At 35.8% G+C, this 23,792-nt stretch overlaps 1 protein-coding gene across 2 annotated transcripts in view; it reads left to right on the top strand.

The window, feature by feature from the left end:
* The window catches only part of PRT6 (proteolysis 6), a 68,418-nt gene that overhangs the window by 12,487 nt on the left and 32,139 nt on the right, over positions 1-23,792 (top strand). For both annotated transcript variants that reach the window (XM_089798421.1, XM_089798422.1), the window contains exons 6-9: positions 19,835-20,677; positions 22,300-22,494; positions 22,609-23,276; positions 23,645-23,696. In XM_089798421.1, coding sequence (XP_089654547.1) covers positions 19,835-20,677; positions 22,300-22,494; positions 22,609-23,276; positions 23,645-23,696 — 1,758 coding nt within the window. The remainder of the gene's footprint in view (positions 1-19,834; positions 20,678-22,299; positions 22,495-22,608; positions 23,277-23,644; positions 23,697-23,792) is intronic.

The raw sequence follows: 23,792 nt of genomic DNA, 5'->3' as shown, positions 1-23,792 counted from the left end.
AATGAAACTTACGTCTTTTACTTGCCCCTCACAATCCTTTGCCTTCAAGAACACTTCCCCTTTAGGTGATACTACTATAACTTTGATCATAGGCCTATTCTTGCAATCTTTCCATCCATCAAAAGTGGACATGTTTTTTTCCATCTATCTTTGGTCACTCTTAATTGGTTGTCTACCGAGGCTTTCTCCTTCGCCATTAAGGTGGTTTGAACCGTTTAATTCTCAAGACTAATATAATCAAGGGGTGTCTTGCAAGTGGTAGTCACCGTCTCTTGCGTATAAGGTGATCTAAAAAGGTTAAATGGAAGCCCACTCGCATAAAAACAATAGACGACACTTCGATCAGCAACTTTTCTAATTTCATTTTTGAAGGTTGCTTCCAATGGGCCACAGTGACAACAACAAGAAAAGACGTGGGCCAGTGGATCTTAAAAAGCCACTAAGAGATCTCCTTGAGCTTATTTGGTCAAGGGATTGAGTAATCTTTCCTTTGTTGCTTCTCCCATCAACTTCCTCTTGTTCTCTAGCATATTGTAGGATTAAATGAGTTGGCAACGTGTTCCCATCTTTCTCTTTACAAGGTTTCATTCCTTTTCTTGTGCTGTAAATAAAGTGAGGTTTCACTCGAATGTATCAGCTCGATTACCCTAGTTTGCAGTGGTTACATTGCCAAAGAAAACTCACACAAGGCAATGTCTTAATCATTGTCGTGTAATGCCAAATTGGGTAACCTGCATTAATTTTAAAGAGGTTTACCTTGACAACTGAACTAAAGCTTCCACCTCCACTTTTAACCATTGTGCTCTACTTTGAATAATGAACCTAAAATGGAAAAGAAAACTCAAGACATTGCCAAAAAAACCAACATTATAATCCCTCAACATGCATACAAAGTGTAAAAAAGAATCAAAATTTCTTAAATTTTTTATTAAAGAACTAGCAACTCTTAAATATTCTTGAAAAATCATTAGAAACGTACTAATTCTTTGAAGCGGGTCTTAGTCCTCTGTAGCATTCATCTTTGAAGAAAAACTCTATAGCTGTAGAACAAAGTAAAAATGGTGAAACATGCTTGATAAATGAAGGAAATACCATCAAATGACCAAATGCATCCTTTATGGTTGAAATTAGGGATTTAGGTTTAAAAAAATAAAACATTTGGGTCTTGTTTTTGGGTACCTACATAATAGGATAAGTTGTTTTTCATTAGAAGAACAAGCTAAGACAATTTCCTTACCAAAGTGGAGGGCACACGAATAAGAACATTGAGAAGTCGACCATGCAAAGTGTGACTTGTTGAAGTGGGAACCTAGAGACAAAGAACTAGTTATAACAAGTTGATGGACTCAAAACATAACACTATTGACTAGAAACACCTCATATCCAATCAGTGACAAATTAGAACACGAAGCTCACACAAAGGCAAGTAAAAAACCTTAGGCTCTGTTTGGTTGCAAGAATTGACGAATGTGGCATTCATCTATGCTAGAATAAGCTCTCTTTTGGCATTCATGCATTCTTAAAATAAGTTCTGGAATATCATTTGGACCTGTTTGGTTAACCTGGAAGAGGAGTCGAAATATGCATATTCTATGTTTGGTTGCAACAATTGAAATAGGAATTGGAATAAGTTTTATTTTAAAGTTTTAATGATTAATTTTTTTAGTTTGGTAATATTTTAAATAAACAAGATTTTTAATTTATAAAAACTCATTTTAAATTATTTTTAAAAAAACCTAATTATTTTAATTAGCCTTTATTTTATCTTTTAAATTGTTTTTTTAAGTGAATGATATACCACAACCTTTGAAATTCATCGAAATTCAAATGACATATTATATTGTATATTATAAATTTAATTCTAAATTAAATCAAATTATTTTAATGAGTATAAGATTAAAACTAAAATCATTTTATTTTTAAATATATTAAAGAAAATAAAAAATACAAAATAAGTCGAGATCATTTTTTTGATATTTAAAAGATTTGTCAACATAGTTTTAATTATAAGACTAAACACAAGATTTATTTGTAAAGATAATTTATGAAAGTTTAGAAAAGATAGCAAATTTGATATTAGTCTTTTTTGTCATTTAAAAAGAAACCCATATTAAACGTTAAATAATGTTGACCTAGTTTATATCTTATGATGAATGAATAAAATAGTCCAAAAATGCATTTGAGTGGCAAAATACAATCAAATGACAAAGTCACAGACCCAACAACCCATCAAATTGGGTTTATTAAAAATTGGAATAAGAATAAGCTATTCTTATTCCATCTTTTTTTAGGAATTCTGCTATGCTCATTTTGGGGTCAAATTAGGATAAGCGAATTCTAATTCCAATTTTATGTTTTGCAAACAAACATCAAATTGGCGAATGCAGGTATTTAGATTTTCCTATTCCCATCCAATTCCCGCAACCAAACAGGGCCTTAGTGTTTAGGGTTTAAGCCATTGGACCAAGGGTCTCTCCATATAAACACTAAAAATAGAGACATTGGCGTTAAATGAAAGCAAAATTTTAACAGTCCCAACAAGGTTACTTCCCTCCACTGGTGTTTGCAACTTTGCATCTCCTCTTCAAATGAAACCTTCTTCCCTTTATATCTCCAATGTAAGGGAGAGGTCATATCTCTTCATTATATCTACCCTTTTGCAAGAGACAACATTTTGGAATTATCACCCTTAAGAATATCACACCTCTTAATTGTTGGAATGTGTAATTTCCCCCTCAAATGAAATGTAAAGGTGTAATAGAGAATTCTAGAAATTGCTGGATTACCAAATAGGGTTAGGTAAAATTAATATTTAATTCTGTAAAGTTCTAGAAGTCATTTGTGTAGATAGCTCTAGTAAAGTCTATTTGTCTTATGTCAAGTAATTAGATGTTTCCGAAAACAATCAAAGAGCTCTATAAAAGAGAGGCACAATGTAATGTTTTTTATTGAGCAGGGCAATGAAATCATTTTATAATTTCTATAAGTGCCTGTATTGTGTATTTTGTATTTGATTATTGTTGTGGATCCAATCCATCCACCCCCATCAGTTTGGTATCAGAGCTGGAAGGACAAAATTGTTGATTAAAGTGGAAGCAATGTTTTGGTGCTGCTAAATTGTGGAGGATTGATTTGTGTTATAGAAAAGACAATTGTTTTGAAGAAGACTTTTCATGAAGATTATGAAGGAACCAAAGTGTTTGTAAATAGGAAAGAACAAAAGGTATGGTCATTTGAGAAATTCTCCTATTGCTGTTAAAAAAAAGGGATATGACATGGAGTCAAGTCTGATATTTATGTAGGGTTTGTTTCAAGTTGTTTGAAGATTTAATTAAAAATTTGGGAGTAAAAAGGCATTTAGAATTATCTAAAAGGAAGAGTAAGGTGTGTTAAATTGTTGATTTCAATGGGAAAAGCTGGTAGAATTTAGAAAGAGAAGACAAATAAGTTAGAAGAAGAATTAGTGATGGCGAAGAAAGAAAATGCAAGATTATTGTGTGAGAAAGATATTTTGCAAAAGGAATTGGCAAAAGTAAGAAATGCAATGGGAGAAGAAAGTCTAAATTGTTAAATGGAATTAGTGTTTGCATAGAGGAAATTGAAGAGTTCGAAAATAGGTTAAAATTTGTGGAAGAAGTACATAATTGGCAGGTGAAGGAAATATGTAAACTTAGAAAGCAAAATAAAGAATTAGAAGAAAAGTTAAAGTTGTTTAATGATGCTAAGAAAAAGAACAAAGTTTTAGAAGAAAATTTGAAGAAATTGGAAGAGGAAAATAGTATGTTAAAGAAGGAATTGTCTACTTTGGAAAAAGGGAAATAATGTTTGAATTTGAAACCATTTGTATGTGATGTATCTTGTGACACAAATGATTTGAGTGATTATGGGATTGAGAAATGTGATTTTGCTGAAGTTGTTTGCAAAAAAAGTGTAATGATGAACATGAAAATTGTATTGATAGAACTTCTAGCTATTATAATGACAATATTGGTTTGAAGATGATGGAAAGAATGGGTTTCAAAGTTAAAGGTCTAGGAAAAGATGAACAGGGATTAAGGAATTCGATTGAGACTACAATCAGGCCAGAATATGCAGGTCTTGGATATGATGCAGGCAGTGGAAAGATAAATAAAGGTTCAAGAGAATCAATTGAAAGTATAAAGATTGTACAATGTTCACACACTAATAGGAAAGGACATACAAAGGAAAGATGTTGGGATATACATCCCTGTAATATTTGTGGCTTGAAAAATCATTGTTATAAGACATGTTGGAATAGAGAGCGCAAGGACTCTATGGCAGGTTGTATAAAAATGGATTGTGGATGGAGCTATGGATTAAATTGGCAAAAAGGAATGATCAGAGGTTTATTCAGGTACAAATGTTCAATTGTAAGAAGGAATGGAGCAACATTGGGAAACATATTAGAGAAAGAGGCAAAAAGGTTATTAGTGAACCCTGTCATTGGCACTTGTGATAGATGAGGCAAGATTATTAGTGGATCCTATGAAAAGAGGAAATCATTGACAACTAATTGCTGACAAAATATTTGTCAAAATTAAAGGCCGCAGCTTTGGAAGATACTATTCATGAAGAAATTAACACATATGAAGATAATTGGAAAATGGTTTTTTGGCATTAGGCGAAAGAAAGGATTTGAATTTGTATGCATCAACATTTGAGGTTGAAATTAGGGGGGAGTGTTGGAAGGTGTAATTTCCCCCGGAATTGAAATGTAAAGGCGTAATAGAGAATTCTAGAAATTGTTAGATTACCGAATAGGGTTAGGTAAACTTAATATTTAATTCTGTAAAGTTCTAGAAGTCATTTGTGTAGATAACTCTAGAAAAATCTATTTGTCTTATGTTGAGTAATTAGATGTTTTCGGAAACAATCAAAGACCTCTATAAAAGAGAGACACAATGTAATGTTTTTAATTGAGCAGGGCAATGAAATCATTTTATAATTTCTTTAAGTGCCTCTACTGTGTATTTTGTATTTGATTATTGTTGTGGATCCAATCCATCCACCCCCATCATTAATAATATCTGCCCCTTGGAAAGTCACTTCATTATTCAGTTCTCCTTCCTGTATTAATCCTTCTTTGATTTCCATGCTCCATTCTTTATTCCTCCTTTTATCTATATCCTCTTTTAGAAAAACTCTTTGCCCTTTTATGTCTTATCTTGAGGGAGTCGCAACGCTTCACATCGCATGCTTCTTGACCTTTAATTAACTTAATCAACTTGTAATTATATTGTGTTATTAATTTACTTCTAATTTAATTTTTATAAAATATTTATTCATTATTAAATCCTATTTTATAAAGGGGACATTACGACTTGATCTTGCTGATTGATTGTTTGCTTGATATTTGAAGGTATTAATGATTGGGGAATGGAGAATATTTTTGTATAGATTTAGGAGTAGTGATTGATAAGTCGTTTGATTCTTGGAATGAAATCTCATTCATATTTTATTGATGAAAAGGTCATCACCTTTCATTAGAATTGAGTCACTGCTTTCCATTGTTGCCTTTGAGAGTAATATATTATTCCCCAAATTGTTCTCATCAGATGTTCTTCTCAAGTGAAACCTTCTCCCCTTTATAGCTTTTGTTGGCAAGGAGAGTCACACCTCTTCATTGTGTCCTTTCAATGGTCACAACCTTTCACAATAATCATTCTTTGGAAAAGTCACAACCCTTCATCATTTTTGTCCTCTGAAAGAGTCACAACCTTTTATAAGTGTCTCTCTTTGAAAATGTTACAACTCTCTATCACTTCTTCCATTTGGGAGAATCACAACCTTTCATAATTACAGTTTACAACCCTTTATCACGTCTGCCCTTTGAGAGAGACAACTTTCAATGATTACCGCTTTAGAAGAGTCGCAATTTGTCATAACTTTTTCTTTTGAAGGAATCGCTTATTGTCTTCTCATTCCTTTTTCTCTTCCATCAATTCTTTTTTGATTCAGACCTTGACTTTTTTCTTCGTTCCTCTCCTCCCCCTTTTAGAGGAACTTCTTTTGTCCCTTTTATTTGAGCATTTATTAAGTTTAACCAAATTATTGTTATGTTATATATTTCCATTGATAGGTAATGGGCCGAAGCCTAGATATAATATTATTATTTGTTGAGATCAGTTGTAATTTATGTCTTAAACTTGAGTAGTTCCAAACCCAAGACCTCTCTGATGAGAGGCTCACAAGTTATTGTTGTGTTATAGGCTCTTGCCTTATTTTAATTCAATTTTTATTGTTTTATTTTTTATAATTATTGTTTGAAATCTTATTTCAAAAAGGTGATAACTGATATAATTAGTAGAGTTAGACAGTTGGGACAAAATATTCATTGATATTGCTAATCACGTTGAAAAGGAGGAACATGGAAAAGTTAGGAAGGAAAATAATTGTTGAGGAAATGAAAATTGTGCTTGACCATAATAAACTAGAAGTTGATACAAATGGGTTAGGACTCTTTGAAGATACCTTATGTGACTTGTTATTAAAACTAGGAAGTTGTGCATCGATAGAAGAAAAGTTGGAAGAAATCCTACAAACAATATTATATGTAGATGAGAAGGCCATAGATGTACATTAAATACTAAATGTTTCAGATTGAAACACTAAACAGTCAATCCTCTCTTGATATTAGGTCATCTCTCATGCTAAGTTTGCAATGTAATATCATGAAATGACTTCAAGGTTCCTTCAATTGTGGATACCCACTCAGTGAAATAATGCAGTGTTCCATGGGGACACATACACTATGATTTTGGGGTTGTACCCGTCGCGAAGACGAAACAAGGACAGATTATTGCCATCCCTAGAGCCGTCCCCTTCTTGCCAAATTTGGAAATGTCCCTGAAACGACAATTTATTCCCTGTAGGGAACTTGGGGACGGCCAGCAGTACTGGAAATGGCTTTATCACCCCCCAGCTGTCCCTTTTTTTCTAGCCAGTTGGTAAAGGCAAAACACTCCCCCTCCCCGCCCCTGCCCCTGCCCCTCCCCACCTTTTGGCTGTTCATACGGGCTACTAGTTGTCATAAAGACATAATAAAAATATGCAATCCAGATTTGGTCCATTAAAACACTAAACCACTAACTCTTCAACTCAATTTTAGATTTCACATACCTACTAATAGGAAGAAATAAAAACATAGAGCAACAGCAACAGCAACACTGAGGAAAGATTGCACTTTGTATTTACCACTACAATTTAGTTGGACTTCTCTTTATTTCATTCTGATTTCATGCATGATACTTGGAGCCTTTAGGCATTTTGATTTTTGCTATATATGTATGTGATATTGTATAATGGAAGTACTTAGTGGAGCATAGAAATAATGTGATTGCTGGTAATCACTTGAGGGACTTGCATTGTTCATTCAATAGATATCAACTCTTGGATTTCTAAAGATTTGGCTTCAAAATGTGGAATTAAAATATAGCTTTTGATTTCCAACTTCCACTTCTACGTCAACTTATTTCTACCTCTACCTCTATCTCTAACTATGAATGCAAGGAAACATGGATGTCTCGGACTCTTGTAGATGCAGCTTAATCAACAACTCCGCGCATCTAGTTCAAGCTTCTAAGGAATACTTGAATGGTTTTCAAATCAATACCCCCTCTCCAATTCCATCACATGGATGCAAACTAAAGATTGAATATCAATTGATGTTAAGTGCATTCAATCATTGGCTAACCCCACAAGACACTCTTACCATTAGTAAGAGGCCAGTGGCCTGGATTTGTTCGAGTCAAGCAAGCAAACATCCACAACAACTTTCATTCTAATAAACTAATTCAACATGAACTGAAATCTACTCCAAATGAAAGATTAAGGAAACCATGCAACATTTCAAAGCAATGTTATGTAGTCCACCATGTAGAACCAACAATGAATTATCCATTACTTTGATAGCATCATAGCTACAACTTCGTCAAGTCTCTCATTAGCTAGCCTACTGTAATCTCCCAAACTATTCCCCAACCCTTTGGCTCTTCTACTCACTAACTTTACAAATGAGAAGGCCTTGGCTTTTTATAGATGTTCCCTTATAATGAAGGGCCAAGGTAAATTGAGGATCAAGGGTCAAGATTTATTCCTACAAATACTTATAAGGATTGCCAAAATACCCACCAATTACATTAAGGCATCAATTCATAGGTAAATAAGAAAATTACAATGATTCTGATGTAGCCAATGAGAAAAATAGGACACTTGGCATGCGGTGATTGCTTGTGCTTGAAATTGGATATTTCTGAATGGAGAAGATAACCAATTGCCACCTCATCATCCTTATCTTGTAGGTCTATTTAAGAACATGTGCTTTGAATCTTGGCATAAGAAAATGTCTATAAAAACTGCAAATATTTCTTGATTGTTAAAAAGTAACTCATGAAACGTTTTGTCTCCTTGAGGATGATTGTGGGGCCTAATAATCCTAAATTGCTTTCCCTCTTGAATCATCTGATGGCTTGAATTAAAATGGTAAGTTTGAATCTGAAAGTTGATTGTATCTAGGAACTTGCTGTATTCGTGAACTTGATTTGTCTTTCGAATCCTTCTAATCTAGTTGGAATCCATCTTGATCTTGATTTGAGTTTGGACCACCTTGCTATTATCCTCCTTCCAATTCATCCTGCAAAAACAAATAAAGGGGGCATTTAGATCATAAAATTATGAGAACATAAATGAAAAAAATTAGCATTCTCATGAAATAACATTCCTTTCAGATTCAATTTCCCCTTTAATAGCCCTTATAAAACTTTCTAATTCCATTGTGAAACCTTTCAGTCTTGAGATCAGACTCCTCTTCAAAAAAATATTTCTAGATTTTAATCTTATTGCAATTCTGAAATGAGTTTGCTAAATTCTGAACTTCGGATGGATCTTGGGCTGAAAGGAAATGACCAGATTTAGTTTTCTATACCCCCTCAACTTCTAACTTATGGAAAGAATCAAGGGAGATAATCAACACGGTGCCCTAAAATATAACTGTCTGCCATTGGAAGGAAATGATTCTCTGTTTGATTTTAAAAGGAAATCGCTGCTGAATATGATGAGATTTCACAGCTACCAGGAATATAATGTAATTCACAGTTTTTAGCAGAAGGAATTTTCTTTTGAAACAATGTGCAAATGAATGATTTGATCTCTCATTTATAGGCAATCTGGGTGCAAAGAGGTATGTTTCTCTATGAGTGCCAACTTTGGTCTCTTGGCCAATAAAATTATTTCATATTGCCCCCTACAAGGGCTGGCCTGCATGTTTTGGTTTAAATTTTAAATTTTCTTCTCTATGTCTGACTGTATGAATGAAGTTATAGTTTGGTTTTTTTCCAGTTATTTTCCGGGGCAGAAATTTTGAAAAATTGGGCACAAAATGCCCTGGACAGGGTGAATTTCACCATTTTTCGGGCATTATTCTAAACATAAACTCAAAATCACTTCCCTCCTATTCAAACCAATCTCACCCACCTACCTAATTTTGCATTGAGAATAAATTCAATAATGGAATTTGGCCATTTTTTTTTTTGGGGAGGGGGGTTGGTCGGAATTTACCAAAGTTTGGGCATTAATGCCCAAGGAGGGTTGAATTCCGACCCTGCTTGGGCAGTATTTTTAAGTCTATAATGAAACTTGCCTCCTTGTTTCGAATCACCTCCCACCTTCCAAATTTGATTTCCTGTTGAATGATTTTCATGAAAGGATGAATACTCTACTTGATCAGCTGGCTTTAATGTTAAGTTTTATGGGAAAAAAATGCCCAGGAGAGGGTGTATGCCTTGACTCAGGATGATCTCATTAGGCCTCTGGCTCACTTCCAAATCTAGAAAGAAATGTACGAGTCCTAGATCAATCTCAAATTCTGAAGTCAACTCCTTGCATCTAGAAATGAGATGTTCTTCCCAGTAGGAAATAAGTCATCAACACAGAACTGAGATTAAAGCTTCATCATTGACTATCTCGAAGTAAAGTTTTGGACCAGCATCGTTCTTGTAGGAACCCAAACTCACCAAGTATTGGTCAATCCTTTCATACCATGCACGAGGAGCCTTCAGGTTGCTCAGTGTAGACCTCTTTTTCAATAACATCATTGAGAATAGGTGTCTTCACATCCATCTGATGTGGCTAACATCCTTTAGCTGGGGAGAATGTTTCTTCATACTCTATTCCTTCTTTGTAAGAGAAACCGCATGCCATATATCTAACCTTTTACTTCTCAATGCTTCCATTAGCTGCATGCTTAATCTTGAATAGTCACATGGAAGATGCAACTGACTTTCCTTCAGGTCTAGGTACAACATCCCAGACATTGTTCTTAAGAATGGATTGATATTCTTTATTCATAACATCTTTCCATACTTGCTGTTTTGTGGCTTCCTCAACACTGGAAGGTTCAGTCTCAATAATATTACACATCAATGCAACATAATTAGAGGATCTATGAGGCCTTTTACTTTATCTAAATGTGCCTCTGGAAGCCAAGATTTTTTCTGCCTCTTGTATGGTGTTTCTTGCCTAAAGAGGTCTCTTTGGCTCACAGTAATATCCCTAGGGCCATCAGTAGGATCTGAAGGCTCAATCTTAGGAGTATGATCAATGTCCATGCCTTGAGGAGTCTCTTGGTCTTCATCTATTTCCATGCATGAACCTTTACATTTTCTGAAAGCAATATCTTCCTCAAATGCAACATCTCAACTTACCTCTATTTGTTTTTGAGTGGGAATCTAGATCTTGTAGGCTTTAGAGTTTTCTGTAGCCCACAAATATTCCTCTCTTGTTAGAAGGGTCCAATTTGGTTCTTTCTTATTTAGGTGCATGGACATATTATGGACAACCAAAGATTATTAAATGACTGATATTAGGCTTAACTCTTGAAAAGGCTTCTTTTGGAGTCATGTTCTGCAATATCCAACGAGGATATGTATTTTGGACTTATACTGCTGCCTTGGAAGCTTCTGCCCAAAGAAATGTTTGAAGGTCTTGATCATGGATCATGGCTTTAACAACTTCAACGATGGATCTGTTCTCTTTTTTCTTTGCAACTCCTTTTTGCTGTGGGTTGTAAGGGATACAAAAATCCCTCTTGATTCTTGCATCATTACAAAAATCATGTAAGCTACCAGAGGTGTATTCACCTCCATTATTAGACCTTAAAAACCTAAATTTTCATTCCAGACTAGTTTTCTACTTGAGCCTTAAAATCTTTAAATCTACGTAAGACCTCATCTGACTCTTTAGACCTCAAGGAATAAATCCAAGTCTTCCTAGAGTAATCATCTATGAAAGTTAGATGATACAAAAATCCACTTAGGGAAGCCATTGACATTGGATCGCATAAATCAGAATGTATAAGTTTTAATATTTCTTTTGACCTACTTTCACTGCATGAAATGGACTCTTAGTTTTTTTACTCATAGCACAACCTTTACGGGTACCATCATGTACATGACTAAATTTAGGAATTCCTTTAACCACCTTCACCAATGACAGAGGAACCCTTTAATGTAGATGCCTAAGTCTTCTGTGCCATAGTTTGCTGGAACTGGAAGAGTCATGTAGAAAAGCTTGAACTAGACGAATGGAAAGCTTAACAAATCTTTTGTCTATTCCCGATCCCATGTGTAGTCTTAAGGCTAGATTTCTTTGGCCATGCAAGAACTCTCCCTTCTGAAAATACTACTTAATAACCTTTAACCTCCAAGGCTGAAATATTTACAAGATTCCTCTTGATTCTTGGCATGAATAAGACATCACTTAGATGGAGGGAAATCTTTCATACTCGGTTGAGTAATGTAGCACTAAATCCTTTCACTGATAGCATGCATCACCTTCAATGATCACTTGAAGGTTAGACTCCCTTTCCCTCAAATCCAAAATATGTTCTTGATAGTCTGTGATATGTCTAGAAGCTTCATTATCAATCAACCACGTGTCACTATCCGTGGGAACATTACTTGATAAGACAAATACACAGAGGAATCCGTTTGAGTTGTCTTTTGCTTCCTTTTGGGTTGGGACTTGATTAAATGTTTGCCACTTATTCCTTAATCCTTGAAAATCTCTTGCGTGATGACCAAACTGGTCACATCTAAAACACTAAATGTGGAAGAGATCTTTCTTCTTTATCTTCTTAGAATTAGGTGCAGAGTTTGATCATTGATCTTTTTTTCTCTTGAAGTCGTTGATGCGAGTTTTGTATCACTTACATAACATATTAGGATTTGAATATTCGATATGGGATATCAAACATGCAACTCCTCTCTTGAAAAGTTATTGCTCATAGGATATGAGAACAACTCCAATGTTCTTTACTCTTGTGGATACTCACTCAGTTTTATTGATGTGATTCGCTGGTAATCACGTAGGCGGCCTTACGCAAATTGTTGAGGATGACTTGGACTTTGATGGGGTGAAGGTGATGGTGGTTCGGTTTGTGAAATGTGCGGGGGTAGATAATGTTGATGGTGGTGATGATGTAGAATGTGTCTGCCAGGATGATGTTGGTGGGAAAGTGACGGTGGTGGAAGGTGAATGGATGTATTCTAATGCTTGACCTACTCCTCTAACTTTCTTCTCTAAACTTCGACTACCCAGCTACTTACTATTCTACTCCTACTCCTATGAATAGAAGGTTGGCAAATGTACGGGGATCGAACCTAATGAGAGTTGACCAGCGGCCTCACTTCCACAGGTGCAATGATTCAAAGGAATAATAAACTAGTTTGCCACACAAAGCTTCTCAACCAGCTGCTAGGATACTAGTGGTCTAGTATTGATCCCTATCAAACATTTACCAATGCTACCATACAACTATTCATCTACTTTAATCTCACTTAAACAACTTCAAATGCAACCTACTTTAACAACTTGAAAAGAAATCTAACTATGTGGAAGTAGAAAACATGCAATTACACCAAATGTTCTTAATCACCATGCAAGTCACAACAATGAAAAAGAGAGCTATTTTGGTATTATTTTAGCAACAATTTCTCCAACACTTTACAAATGAGAGCAAATGGCCTTATATAGGGGCCAAAAATACAATGGACGGTGGAGATCAAAACAAGATCAACGATCCAAATTGGATCCTCAAAACCCTAATTAGGGTTGCCACCCCATCGGCCAATGAGAAGTTGCCACCTCATCAATGGACCAATGAAAAAAGTGCAAAAAGTGACAATCAATGAGAAGGCACCAAAATGGTGGCCAATCAGAAATAGACGCTTGTCCTATTCTAGAAGAAAGAAATTTGCCACTTGGGCTTACATCAAATGATCTTCTAATATAACTCTTCCCTCTTCTTTCATTTTCTTAGCTAAGGCAATGAACTTAGCTAGCCTTTCGTTAACTTCTTCCATAGGAGGACAAGGTGTGTGCTTTGCCCTGAGTTCCGTTGACTTCACCACGCCGCTTGCTGCTTGTAGTATCCTTTCGTGATCCTTCTCATATTCTTTCGCAAATCCAATAAAACCACAGAGGCAGGAAAGGGTGCCCAAATGCTTTTTCTTGATAACAACCTTTCCCAACTCATCCAACCTCGATCCAAAATTCTGTCTCATTGACATCCTCTTCTTTGATATCCTCAAAATCAAGTGCCACCCCAACGTCGCTCATCATGGTTGAAATAGAAGTGTCGACGCTTGGGCTGTGCTGTGCAATCTCATTATGTATTTCTTCAAGTGTTCTAAATCTGGTAGTCAATGCAACAAACCAAGATTCAACTGTACTCAATCCTCTCATCAACCAACTTGGCCCTCTGCAAATATGCCTCTGGTAGCCCAATGAATGCCTGTAGCCTAGGAATAGACAAATCTCTGATGGGAAGGAAATCCTTTCACTCCTCTTCGAATAATCAGAATTTGTCTCTAACAGCCACTAATGACTGGAATGTCGAGATGAAGGCAAGAAATTTGACCCCTCTTGGATCGTGTCACGGATCCAATCCCTGACTTCGTATATCTCTTCTGAATTGCTCTCGCTGTCTTGAGGAAGGGCTGCCTAGGTCAGCTGTTGGATGGGCTGGCAATCTCTCCAATATTTGTTCTCGGCCTCCAACTTTACTATTCTTTCATTTGCCTTCCTCAACCTTTCTCTAATTGATGCTATACCTTCTTCGACCTCCTCACACTCCATATCATCTGTATTCCTTCCCAAGTTATGTTTCAATATCTCATATTCCTGGGTCGCGATCTCATCCACTACCTTGTTGACTGTTGGAATAGCAATCTGAACTTTTTGGTGACCATCACTGTCACTCCTGATTACCCTTGCCACCGTTTTTGCCATTTGTTTTTGGTGCTTGCTATCACCCTTGGATGTCCTCAACTGTATGGGCCGTTATCACCTTGCCTCTTGGCATAAGCATTTCCCTTAACCATAGTGGTGCAGTGCATCTCCCCAAATTTGGATTCGGTTCAACTAACAAAGCATCACCAACGGCCTCGGGTGCCTGACTTGTTGCCTCAATGTCTATTGGCCCATCTTCTTCTCTACTAGTTTCTGCCATATCATTTCCTTGTTGGTTCTCCAAGAGAGGGGAGTACTTGATGCTTTCACTATAGCCACTTGATTCCGAATCAGAGCTCACCTCCACCACGGTTCCTTTATCACTTGAATTGACCTCTTGGCTTCTAACTTCAATTATACTCTCTCTTGATGGCGCTGCATGCTATCTCTTAGCTGGAGGCTCAGGATGTTCTTTGCCTTTCTCTACCTCCAAAACTTTCTTCTTGCCGTTCCTAACCATTTCCTGTTGCCGTCTACTTCCTTCATTCCTTTGTCTGATCGATTCTATTTGTCTCGCTTTTGGCATCATCATCTCATAGGTAAGGGGGATCCTTTGCCTTTGTAGCTTCCTTAGTCTTTCGTTATACCACGACTCAGTATGTAAATCTACTGCCCTTGTGATTGCCTCCAAGGACGGATCTTGATGGTCATCCCAATTCACTGGATTCAACTCCGTTCCTTCTACTGTATCATAATCTTCTCTTAGCACATTTCCATCATCCTCTAATTGATCCGGAATATCAAGGCCTCTCCATCTGATAGCACTCATCATGTTCACTGATAGCCTTGAGAAAGCTAACTTTCTCACATGAAAGTCATCTTTGGCGTTGGCTCAAAAGTCTTCTATGGTGGGAACATGCTTGAATTCATTTCCATGAGATACCTTGATGAGACCGTTAGGATCAAATCCTTGCCTTGCTCTATACCATCCTAGATGATACCATTCCAATTCCTTCTCTGCAGCTTCAAAGGAGGCCCGATTTGGGCAACTATCATTGCCAATTATGATTGAGAATGTAACGCTTGTTTTTCCTTCGTTTCTCATTATTCTATCATAGTGCTCAAGTTGCCTAGCCAATTCCATTAAAACTACTTTGTCGGGTGGGTACCTTGGAAGCCTCTTGGGACAAACTGTACTTCCTGCCACTCTAATGTATGTAAATTGCGGAAATTGGATGAACCAGCTCCCACACTTTATAATTCTTGCTTCTGCTTCTGGTGAAAGTCTGTTAGTAGGTGTCCCTTGTAATACCCTTACTGTCTTCGTGGCGAAGGCATCACAAAATATCTTGTAATCCTTGTTGTTATGCAAATGGAGTTGCGGATAGCAATCATGCACCAAATATTGTCCCAGCCCACTACCAACTTCTCCTAAGGCCTTAAGTCCTGGACTCTTGTACAATCTAGCAATTAGGTAGAACAGATAGGAGCCCATGTAGAATTGCCTTTGGTTTTGTATGGTTTTGAGTTGCAATTCTAAGTTCTCGCTTATGATCTTAGCCCAATCAAATCTTCTTTTCCCCTTTTCAATCTCATCAATGAAGAAGTACATCCAGTTTTCAAATTGCATCCTTTGAGTTAGGCCCATGATCCGGTTGAGAAGAACAACGAGATCACTGTATTCTGGTTTGAAATCTGCCATTGTGAACCTTGATGATCTGCTAACACCTTATTTTCCCTCGTGAATCCAATTCTGCTTTAGATGTGTGAAATAGGCCTCTTGGTTATCTTGAAATGATTTATTTGCCTGATCCATCATCACAACCATCATGCCCTTGTACTAGGGAATGTCGAATGTTTCTTCGATTGCTTGTTCATCGATGTTGGCCAACACTCTCTTCCCTTCACCAAAAATGATGGATTTACTGTTTAGATCAAATCTGGATGCACACTCCATAATCAATTCCAGACATGGCAATGTAGGAGGAAAAGCTGCTGCATGTACTATTCCACTTTTGTATATCCTCTTTGCCAAGGGGGATTGTCCTTCCTTTAGTCTTTCCTTCATCCGTATCATGTCCACTGTACCGATATTGGTGTCGGTTATTCTCTTCATTTTCGAGAAGAAGGGTGTTTTAGGTATCATATCCTCTTTGTCTTTCTTAGTGTTTGTCTGCTTGGGATTCTTACTTGCACTAACATCTTCCATACTCGTCGCCCTATTACAGGATGGTAGAATGGTGGACCAGAAGGCAAGTAGAACCAAGGGAAGCAATCCTTAGACTAGAACGAAAGAAGGATGTCAGCTTAAGGACCCTTTGCAAACTCTAAATGATGAGAATTCAGCTTAACCAATAATCTTACAGCGACTTTTCAGAATTAGGACTAGACCTCAAGAACTTCAAACCCTTTGCAAATCAGAAATTTAAACATCTAGACCTATCCACCACTTGTCCACAAAGCAAAAATCAGACTTTCTTCATGTATCCTCTTTCCCAACAAAAATCGCCTAAGTCTGATATGAAAAGTGCAGTCCTAAATAGAGAAAATCAGACCTTCACACAAATTGCCCATGGCACATAAATCAGATCTGCCTTAGCAGAAATCGCCAAACAATGGAGGAAATCTTCCCTTTGCAAAGTCTTCCAACAATGAGAATTCTGTCCCAAGAGAAAAATCGCCAAGGAATGGAGGAAATCTGCCTTGAATAAATTTGCCAAACACCAAAAATCTGCTCCTTAATAAAATTCGCCTAAGCATTGAGAGGAAAAAATGAAAAGTGAGGAAGAAATGGGAGAGAGGCCTCCTCTTGTACCCAACTTCTCACTTCCTCTAAGCCAGCCGACTTGGTCCTAGAGGAGAGAAAAAACAAAATTAAAACAAAATTAAGGCCCACAATTAAATACTTAGTTCAAAAATTAATTTTGCCAAAAGGAAAATTGCACTTTTAAATTGCCATTTAGCTCCAATTTGCAAAAAGAAATTAAATGGTGCTTTGGAGATGTTAAATATTTCCATTTAATGAGGATTTAATAATTAATACGTCATTAAAATTGGATTTTGGCTAACCAAAAGCCATTTTTCAATATTAAATTACCAATTTCATTAAATGACAAAGTTTTCAAGGCAATTTTAATCTATTAAAGCAATCTTTTGCAAATTTTTACTCAAATTGATTTTGCTATGCCAATTAGAATTTTTTTGACAAAAATAAAATAAAATTGCTTCTAGAGCCAAAAATTGATTTTTTGCAATTTAGCCTCATTTCTACAAAATTAAAATTTTCACCAAAGAAAAATTTGAGATTTTCCAAAACTCAAGTCTAACAAAATTTCTTCTTTTGAAAGATTATTCAAATTTTCATAGTTATACCCAGATTTTCAAAAGAAAACGTCTAAGTATGAATTTACAATTTTATCCTGCCAAATATTGCTCTTTAAAATTTGTTCGGCCTAAGGATGAAATTAGTTGCTCTGAAAATCAAGCAGAACCGGGTGAAAATAAGCTAAGTCTCTCCCACTGGCCTGAAGGTGTCCAAGGCTCAAAAATCTCAAAAAAAAAGAAAATTGTTGGACAATCCAAAAATTCGCCAAGGTGACTAAAAAAAAGGGGGTCCCCAAAAAACTTTGGGGCGATGGTGTGAGGATCTCACAACAGTCGTCTTTTCTCCCATTTCTTCCTTTCTTAGTATATTGAGTGGCAAGAACATTAGTGTCTTCATTTTGAGAACCTTAGACAAATTCCCCATGCAGTCTTCTTGAATGCAATCAGCGCAAAGACTATTAAACTTACGTAGCTTAGATCTTGCACTAATACCTTGGATAAAAGGCTCTCAAGATTGAGGAAGACCATTCAATGCTAGCATGACAAGATCTTTACTTATAACTTGATCTCCAATGGTGCCTAGTCGAGCCCTCAGCTCTGAGATCTTCACGAAGAATGATACGACTGATTCTCCTTTCATGATTTTGACTCGATGAAGTTGCCTCAATGCAAGATCCCTACTTGTGTTGTTGGTCTTATATAAACCTTACAAGGTTTTGATCATCTCGTGGCTGACATCTTGGAAATGAGAGGCACTAAGTGATCCTGTACGGAGTCAATTGAGATCTTTGCTTTTATGGTGTTATTCTTGAATTTAAGTTTCTCTGCTTGATCTTCTGCCTCAGATGAATTTTCCTTCACAAGCTGAAGAAGATCATTTTCTTCAAGTACAATAAAAACTCTAAACTTCCACAAATTGAAGTTTGAAGCACCTTCAAAATTGTCTTCGACCTTGAGATGTGCACCATTTTTGAGGCTTTGATATTGCTCTTTGAAGTTAGGAGATGAAATGGAGCTTCACTGCTATAAGGAAACCTCGTTACGATATTCTCAAACCCGCACTGATACCATGTTTTTTTTAATGTCCAGATTAATGAAATACAGATGTAAAGAAATTTAAACCAGATTGCACAGAATCTAACCTGGCAGTACCTTTTAATTTGAAGTTGAAAAACTCAGCAACAATGTTATAATAATAGCAGAAGTCTGATTACAATGTAGTCAATACTTAGTCAATATATATATATAATCTGCCTGAGATATACATCGAACTGCCTGTTAATATATATCTTCCCGTCTGAATATATATATCGAACTGTTAATGTATTGATCTACACGTATATAAGAATCAATCTGAGTATTAATGAACTCTATGTATAGATATTTCATCCTCTATCACTTGTTATTCAGGGAACACTTTTTGCAATATTATCGTATCTCTATGTATTTCTTCTCACACATAAATAATGGAACAACGAAGAGAATGCCTCCTTATATTATTTGAGTTATAAATATTTCCCTTTCGCACCACTTCATACTAAGTAAGGCTTATGTCTTATAATTGGTTTACTTAATAGTCGGTGGTTGCTGATAACTAACATGTTTATGTCTTCCCACAATCACTGATAACTTCACATAATACTTTCTGGTTATTATCTGTCCTTATTAATCATCAAATGATTGATCTTAGAATGCAGGGGAAAAGATGACTCCAGACACTACACTCATGTAGCTATAAAATATCAACAATGGGGCCTTTTGAGATTTGAGAATAACTCTATAGATATTGTAGGGTACTGATGCACTAAATTTTGGAACAGTCAAAAAATGCCATTGAAATATCAGTTTCATCTTTATTCATTTCAGTGCATATGCATAAGTTTGAATGTGTTATATTTTCAAATCTTTCTAAACATGTTTAGAATTACTAACCTGGCAAATCTTTCTTGTTCTTGTATGATCTTTTGAAACCTTGTTTCTGTTGTCATTACATGCAGCATGCACAAATGCTTATATACCTTATGGCTTATTATTATTATTGCACAATTATATGGAAAGGCAGCTCAATATATGTAGAGATTTACTGTTCTCATATTTATGATGGTAAAATTTATGGAACTTTAGAATTAATGGAGCCACTATCTATAACGTCCTGACAGCGCATACTCTGAGAATGTACTGTGGACTCTCAAAACCCCTTTCATATTGTGCCCTTCCCTCCTCACCTACTTGTTTATAATTGTTTACCTTTGTCAAATTGCAGGGAAAGTATTCCTTGCGGAAAGATTACTGGCAAGAGCTTGATCTTTACCATCCAGGATGGAGCTCAAGGGATTTGCAGATAGCAGAAGAGCGATATGCACGCTTTTGCAAGGCGTCTGCCTTGGTTAATCAGTTGCCTCGCTGGAGGAAGCCTTTCCGCCCTCTTTATAACCTATCTAAAATAGCTACTTCAAAAGTGGTACTTCAAATTGTCCGTTCAGTAGTTTTCTATGCTATTTTTTCAGAAAATCTGTCAGAGTCACGTGCTCCTGATGGTGTGCTGTTCATGTCTCTACATTTGCTTGCATTAGGGCTTGATATTTGCTCTTTGAATAAAACACAAAGACATCACATGGAAAATAATGATATGTTAGTAAACAGAAGTCAAGTCAGCACAATGCCAGAGGAAAATGGAACTATGCCGATGGATATTGCAATCTCCTCGGATGAGCAAGAATCAATCCCACTTTTGGCATATGCAACAGAAGTGATTAATGTTGGTAACATTGATAAACCAGATATATCAAATCATCAAAGCTTGCTTTCATTGTTAGTGCTGTTGCTGCATAAGTATGAGAATGGAAGTCAGCAAGGAATTGCTCCGGAGGCCATTCATTGCAATATAGCAGATCTGATCCGTAGCCTCTTGCAGAAGTTTGCTGAACTTAATCGTGGATGCATGCGAGAGATTGAAAAGCTTCTCCCAAGTGTTGTTCATCATTTATCCGTTCAAAGTGATAAACACTCTCATGTAAAGGATGCTGATGAACCAGTTATGCCAGCTTATGTATCTGATGTAGAAAAGAAGAGGGCAATAGCTCGCGAGCGCCAGGCTGCAATTATGGTGAGTAATATCTTAATTTTGTCTGGTAAATTTTGATCCCTTTGTTAAAGATGGAGGGTTCATCACTGCTCGACTTCAGAAAATTTTAGATTTGATTTTCATCCAATGTTTAGTACTGATTACAATTATTTGCTTTTGTTGGGTTATTCTGGAGTTAGTTCACAAATTGTTCTACATGTAGTGCTGGCCTAGGTTGTAAGATGCTATTATGTTCAATACTTTCTATATTCTAATATTTATCTCATGGTATTAATGCTTTTATTGGTGTTATGAACACATCATTCATTGCTCTGCTTTAGACATTATTGTTTAGATAATAAGCTTTTGGTTGAGTTTGTTTGCAGATTAAATATGATTAAAAGAAGTTCCTATTCACAGCTTATTGAAATGAGCACATATACATAACAAAGGAATAAATTTGAATTTTGGCAGTATGCTATTTATTGAGTGCTTGGGAGAAATGCATTATAACCACCTGTTGTTCACGCCGAGAGGCATTCTACAATGACAGCAAGGGGTGGAGTGTAATGGTGCAAACATGTTAATACATGTGAACAAAATCTTACCTTTTAGCTTAAATTTGACAACCATTTATGTCAAAATATTAATATTGATTATAAATATAATATGTTTAAAATGAATACCACATAAAACAAAGATACGCCCTCATCAAAGATATAATTATTAGATGTACAAATATAAAATGAAAATAAAGATATTTATAAAAAAAATTAATTCTACAATTTCTTAGTTACAATGTACGGCGGTATTTAAAAAAAATTATTATTAGACATTGAGAATATTTTTTATTCTTAATGTTTTTTAAATAATAGTTTAAATTTAAATATTAAAAATAAATAATTGAGGTTTAGGTGATCAGAATAATAAAAAAGTTGTATAAGCATAAAAATCATGTAGATACAATAAATCTAAACGTCTTTGTAAATACAGTAGCTCCGATTGATATATGTCAGCATTCCATTAGATAGACGTATTTTAGGTATCTGTCCTAATTTATGCAAAATAAACATGTACAGATTTAAAACTCTATGACAATATTAATAATTTCATTGAATATAAGATGCTGTTGGTTGAAATTTATTGCTATCATTTCAGTTGGTTTGTATTTGATCTGATTGCTTGTTTTTGGGCTTGAGTTACATAATGTATTATTGCTTCTGGATTTGAATATGTATTATTTTTTGCATCAACATTTGGATCACTTTCTGTAATCCATTGTCAGGATGAATGAGCGCAATCAGAGTTTGAGTTGGATTCTTCAATTATGTGTTTGGGCTGTTCTGGAATTAACTCACAAATTATTCCACTTGTAATGTCTGGCCTAATTTGCAAGATTTAATGATATTAAATATTTCCTAATATTTTGTTAATGGTGTCTTTGTAATTCATTTCTAGAGGAGAATGCAATATTACTATGAACTTGGTACATTTCTTTGTTTAAAATTATGATTCATGAATGAGGAATTTCATTAATTTTATTTCTAGTCATGGAGGAAATGAAATAACTAATCACTTAAGCAGTTAAATGTTCTATTAATATTGGGAGCACTCTTTTGTCTGTCCCAGGTGAGATTGTATTTATATTACTGGTTTGGTTGCAGGCAAAGATGAAAACAGCACAGGCAAGCTTTGTAGCCAGTCTTGGCTCTATGGAAACAGTAGAGCCAAAAGATTCAGAACAAGAGACGCCCTCTTTGGAAGAGGATGAAGACATAGAAGGAACGGAAGAATTAGTTTGTTCTCTTTGTCGAGAGCTGGGATGTAATAGTCCCACAGCTATCTTAACATTAGTACAGGTGACTAGTCTTTTTTGATTAGGTTTAGAGTTTGTTAAATTTCATTAGTGGCTACATTATTTCTTCTGAAGTTTTTGACAGTTTAATTTTGTCTCATTCCTCTGTTCAAATCAGAGATCACGTCTTCTTTCCATTGCTGAGAAAGGACCCCCATCTTGGGAAAGTGCTCATTTGAATAAAGACGACTTAAAAACTAGTGGAAGGGAAGAAGATGCTTCTCAGAGTGCTCTTGACTCTAGAAGTCTAGAGGCTGGAGCTGACTTGCAGTGGATTGATAATATTTTGGATGTAAACCACAATGGGCATTTGGAAGCTGAAGAACTACTTGAATTTTTAAGAGTGCACCTACCTATTGTTACAAATGCTATAGTCTCAGATGATTCAGATGCAAACTTGCAAGGTTCTGCAGATATTGGGGAAGCTGAAGCTAACATTGTAAATGATCGAGATAGCTGCAAAGAAGTAGCATCAGATCTAGTGCTTAATGGTTTGAGTGAGTCACTAACACTGATTAGAAAAGGCATGGCAGCAGGCAGCAAGGATGCAGAAACAGATGTTCTTGCAGAGTATGTTACAGCTATTTATAATGAAATGTCAAAACAGAAAAAGGATACTGAAAATCAGTCTGAAGTTTCCAGTACGGAATCATTAGCATTGACTTCCCAACCATCAACGTTTGATGGATTTGGACCTAGTGACTGCGATGGCATCCATGTTTCTTCTTGTGGTCATGCTGTACATCAAGAGTGCCTGGATCGCTATTTATCATCGTTGCAACAGAGGTAGTCTCTTACTGTTCCTTTTGTGGCCTACAGTTGTGTGTTCTCTCAATCATTTTCAATGAATAATGATCTTAAATATCAGTTTATAGGTTGGCTTCAGATGGATTATCTGATAAGCAGATTTTTTATTTTTTGGCCCTGCTGTAGATAATAAATTTTAATTTTTGTTAAGACATTCTCAATTTGTCTTCTTTAATCAATTGTATGACTTAACTCTGGCTTCTACTCAGGTTAAGCCTCTGAAAAAATGTTTGTTGTTGCCAGAGCAGGATTTTCTTTGATTCTATTATTGTATTTGCATTTTATATTTTTTAATCTTTAGGCATATTCATTAGTAAATGATACATCTTTCTGGGCTGAAATGACAGATATAACAGCAGGATTATATTTGAAGGAGTACAAATTGTTGATCCAAGTCAGGTAACCATGTTCTTTGATAGATATATTTCCTACAATTGGTGTTAAAGCATGGTCACTTCTAGGAGCCTTTTTTTTGTTTTTTGTTGGAGAAATGAT

Source organism: Cupressus sempervirens, chromosome 8, assembly GCF_028749045.1.
Source record: "Cupressus sempervirens isolate cs-2001-9-10 chromosome 8, ASM2874904v1, whole genome shotgun sequence".
NCBI lineage: Eukaryota > Viridiplantae > Streptophyta > Pinopsida > Cupressales > Cupressaceae > Cupressus > Cupressus sempervirens.
The sequence above is the reverse complement of the archived record's forward strand: the minus strand, read 5'-3'. Positions and strand labels throughout refer to the sequence as shown.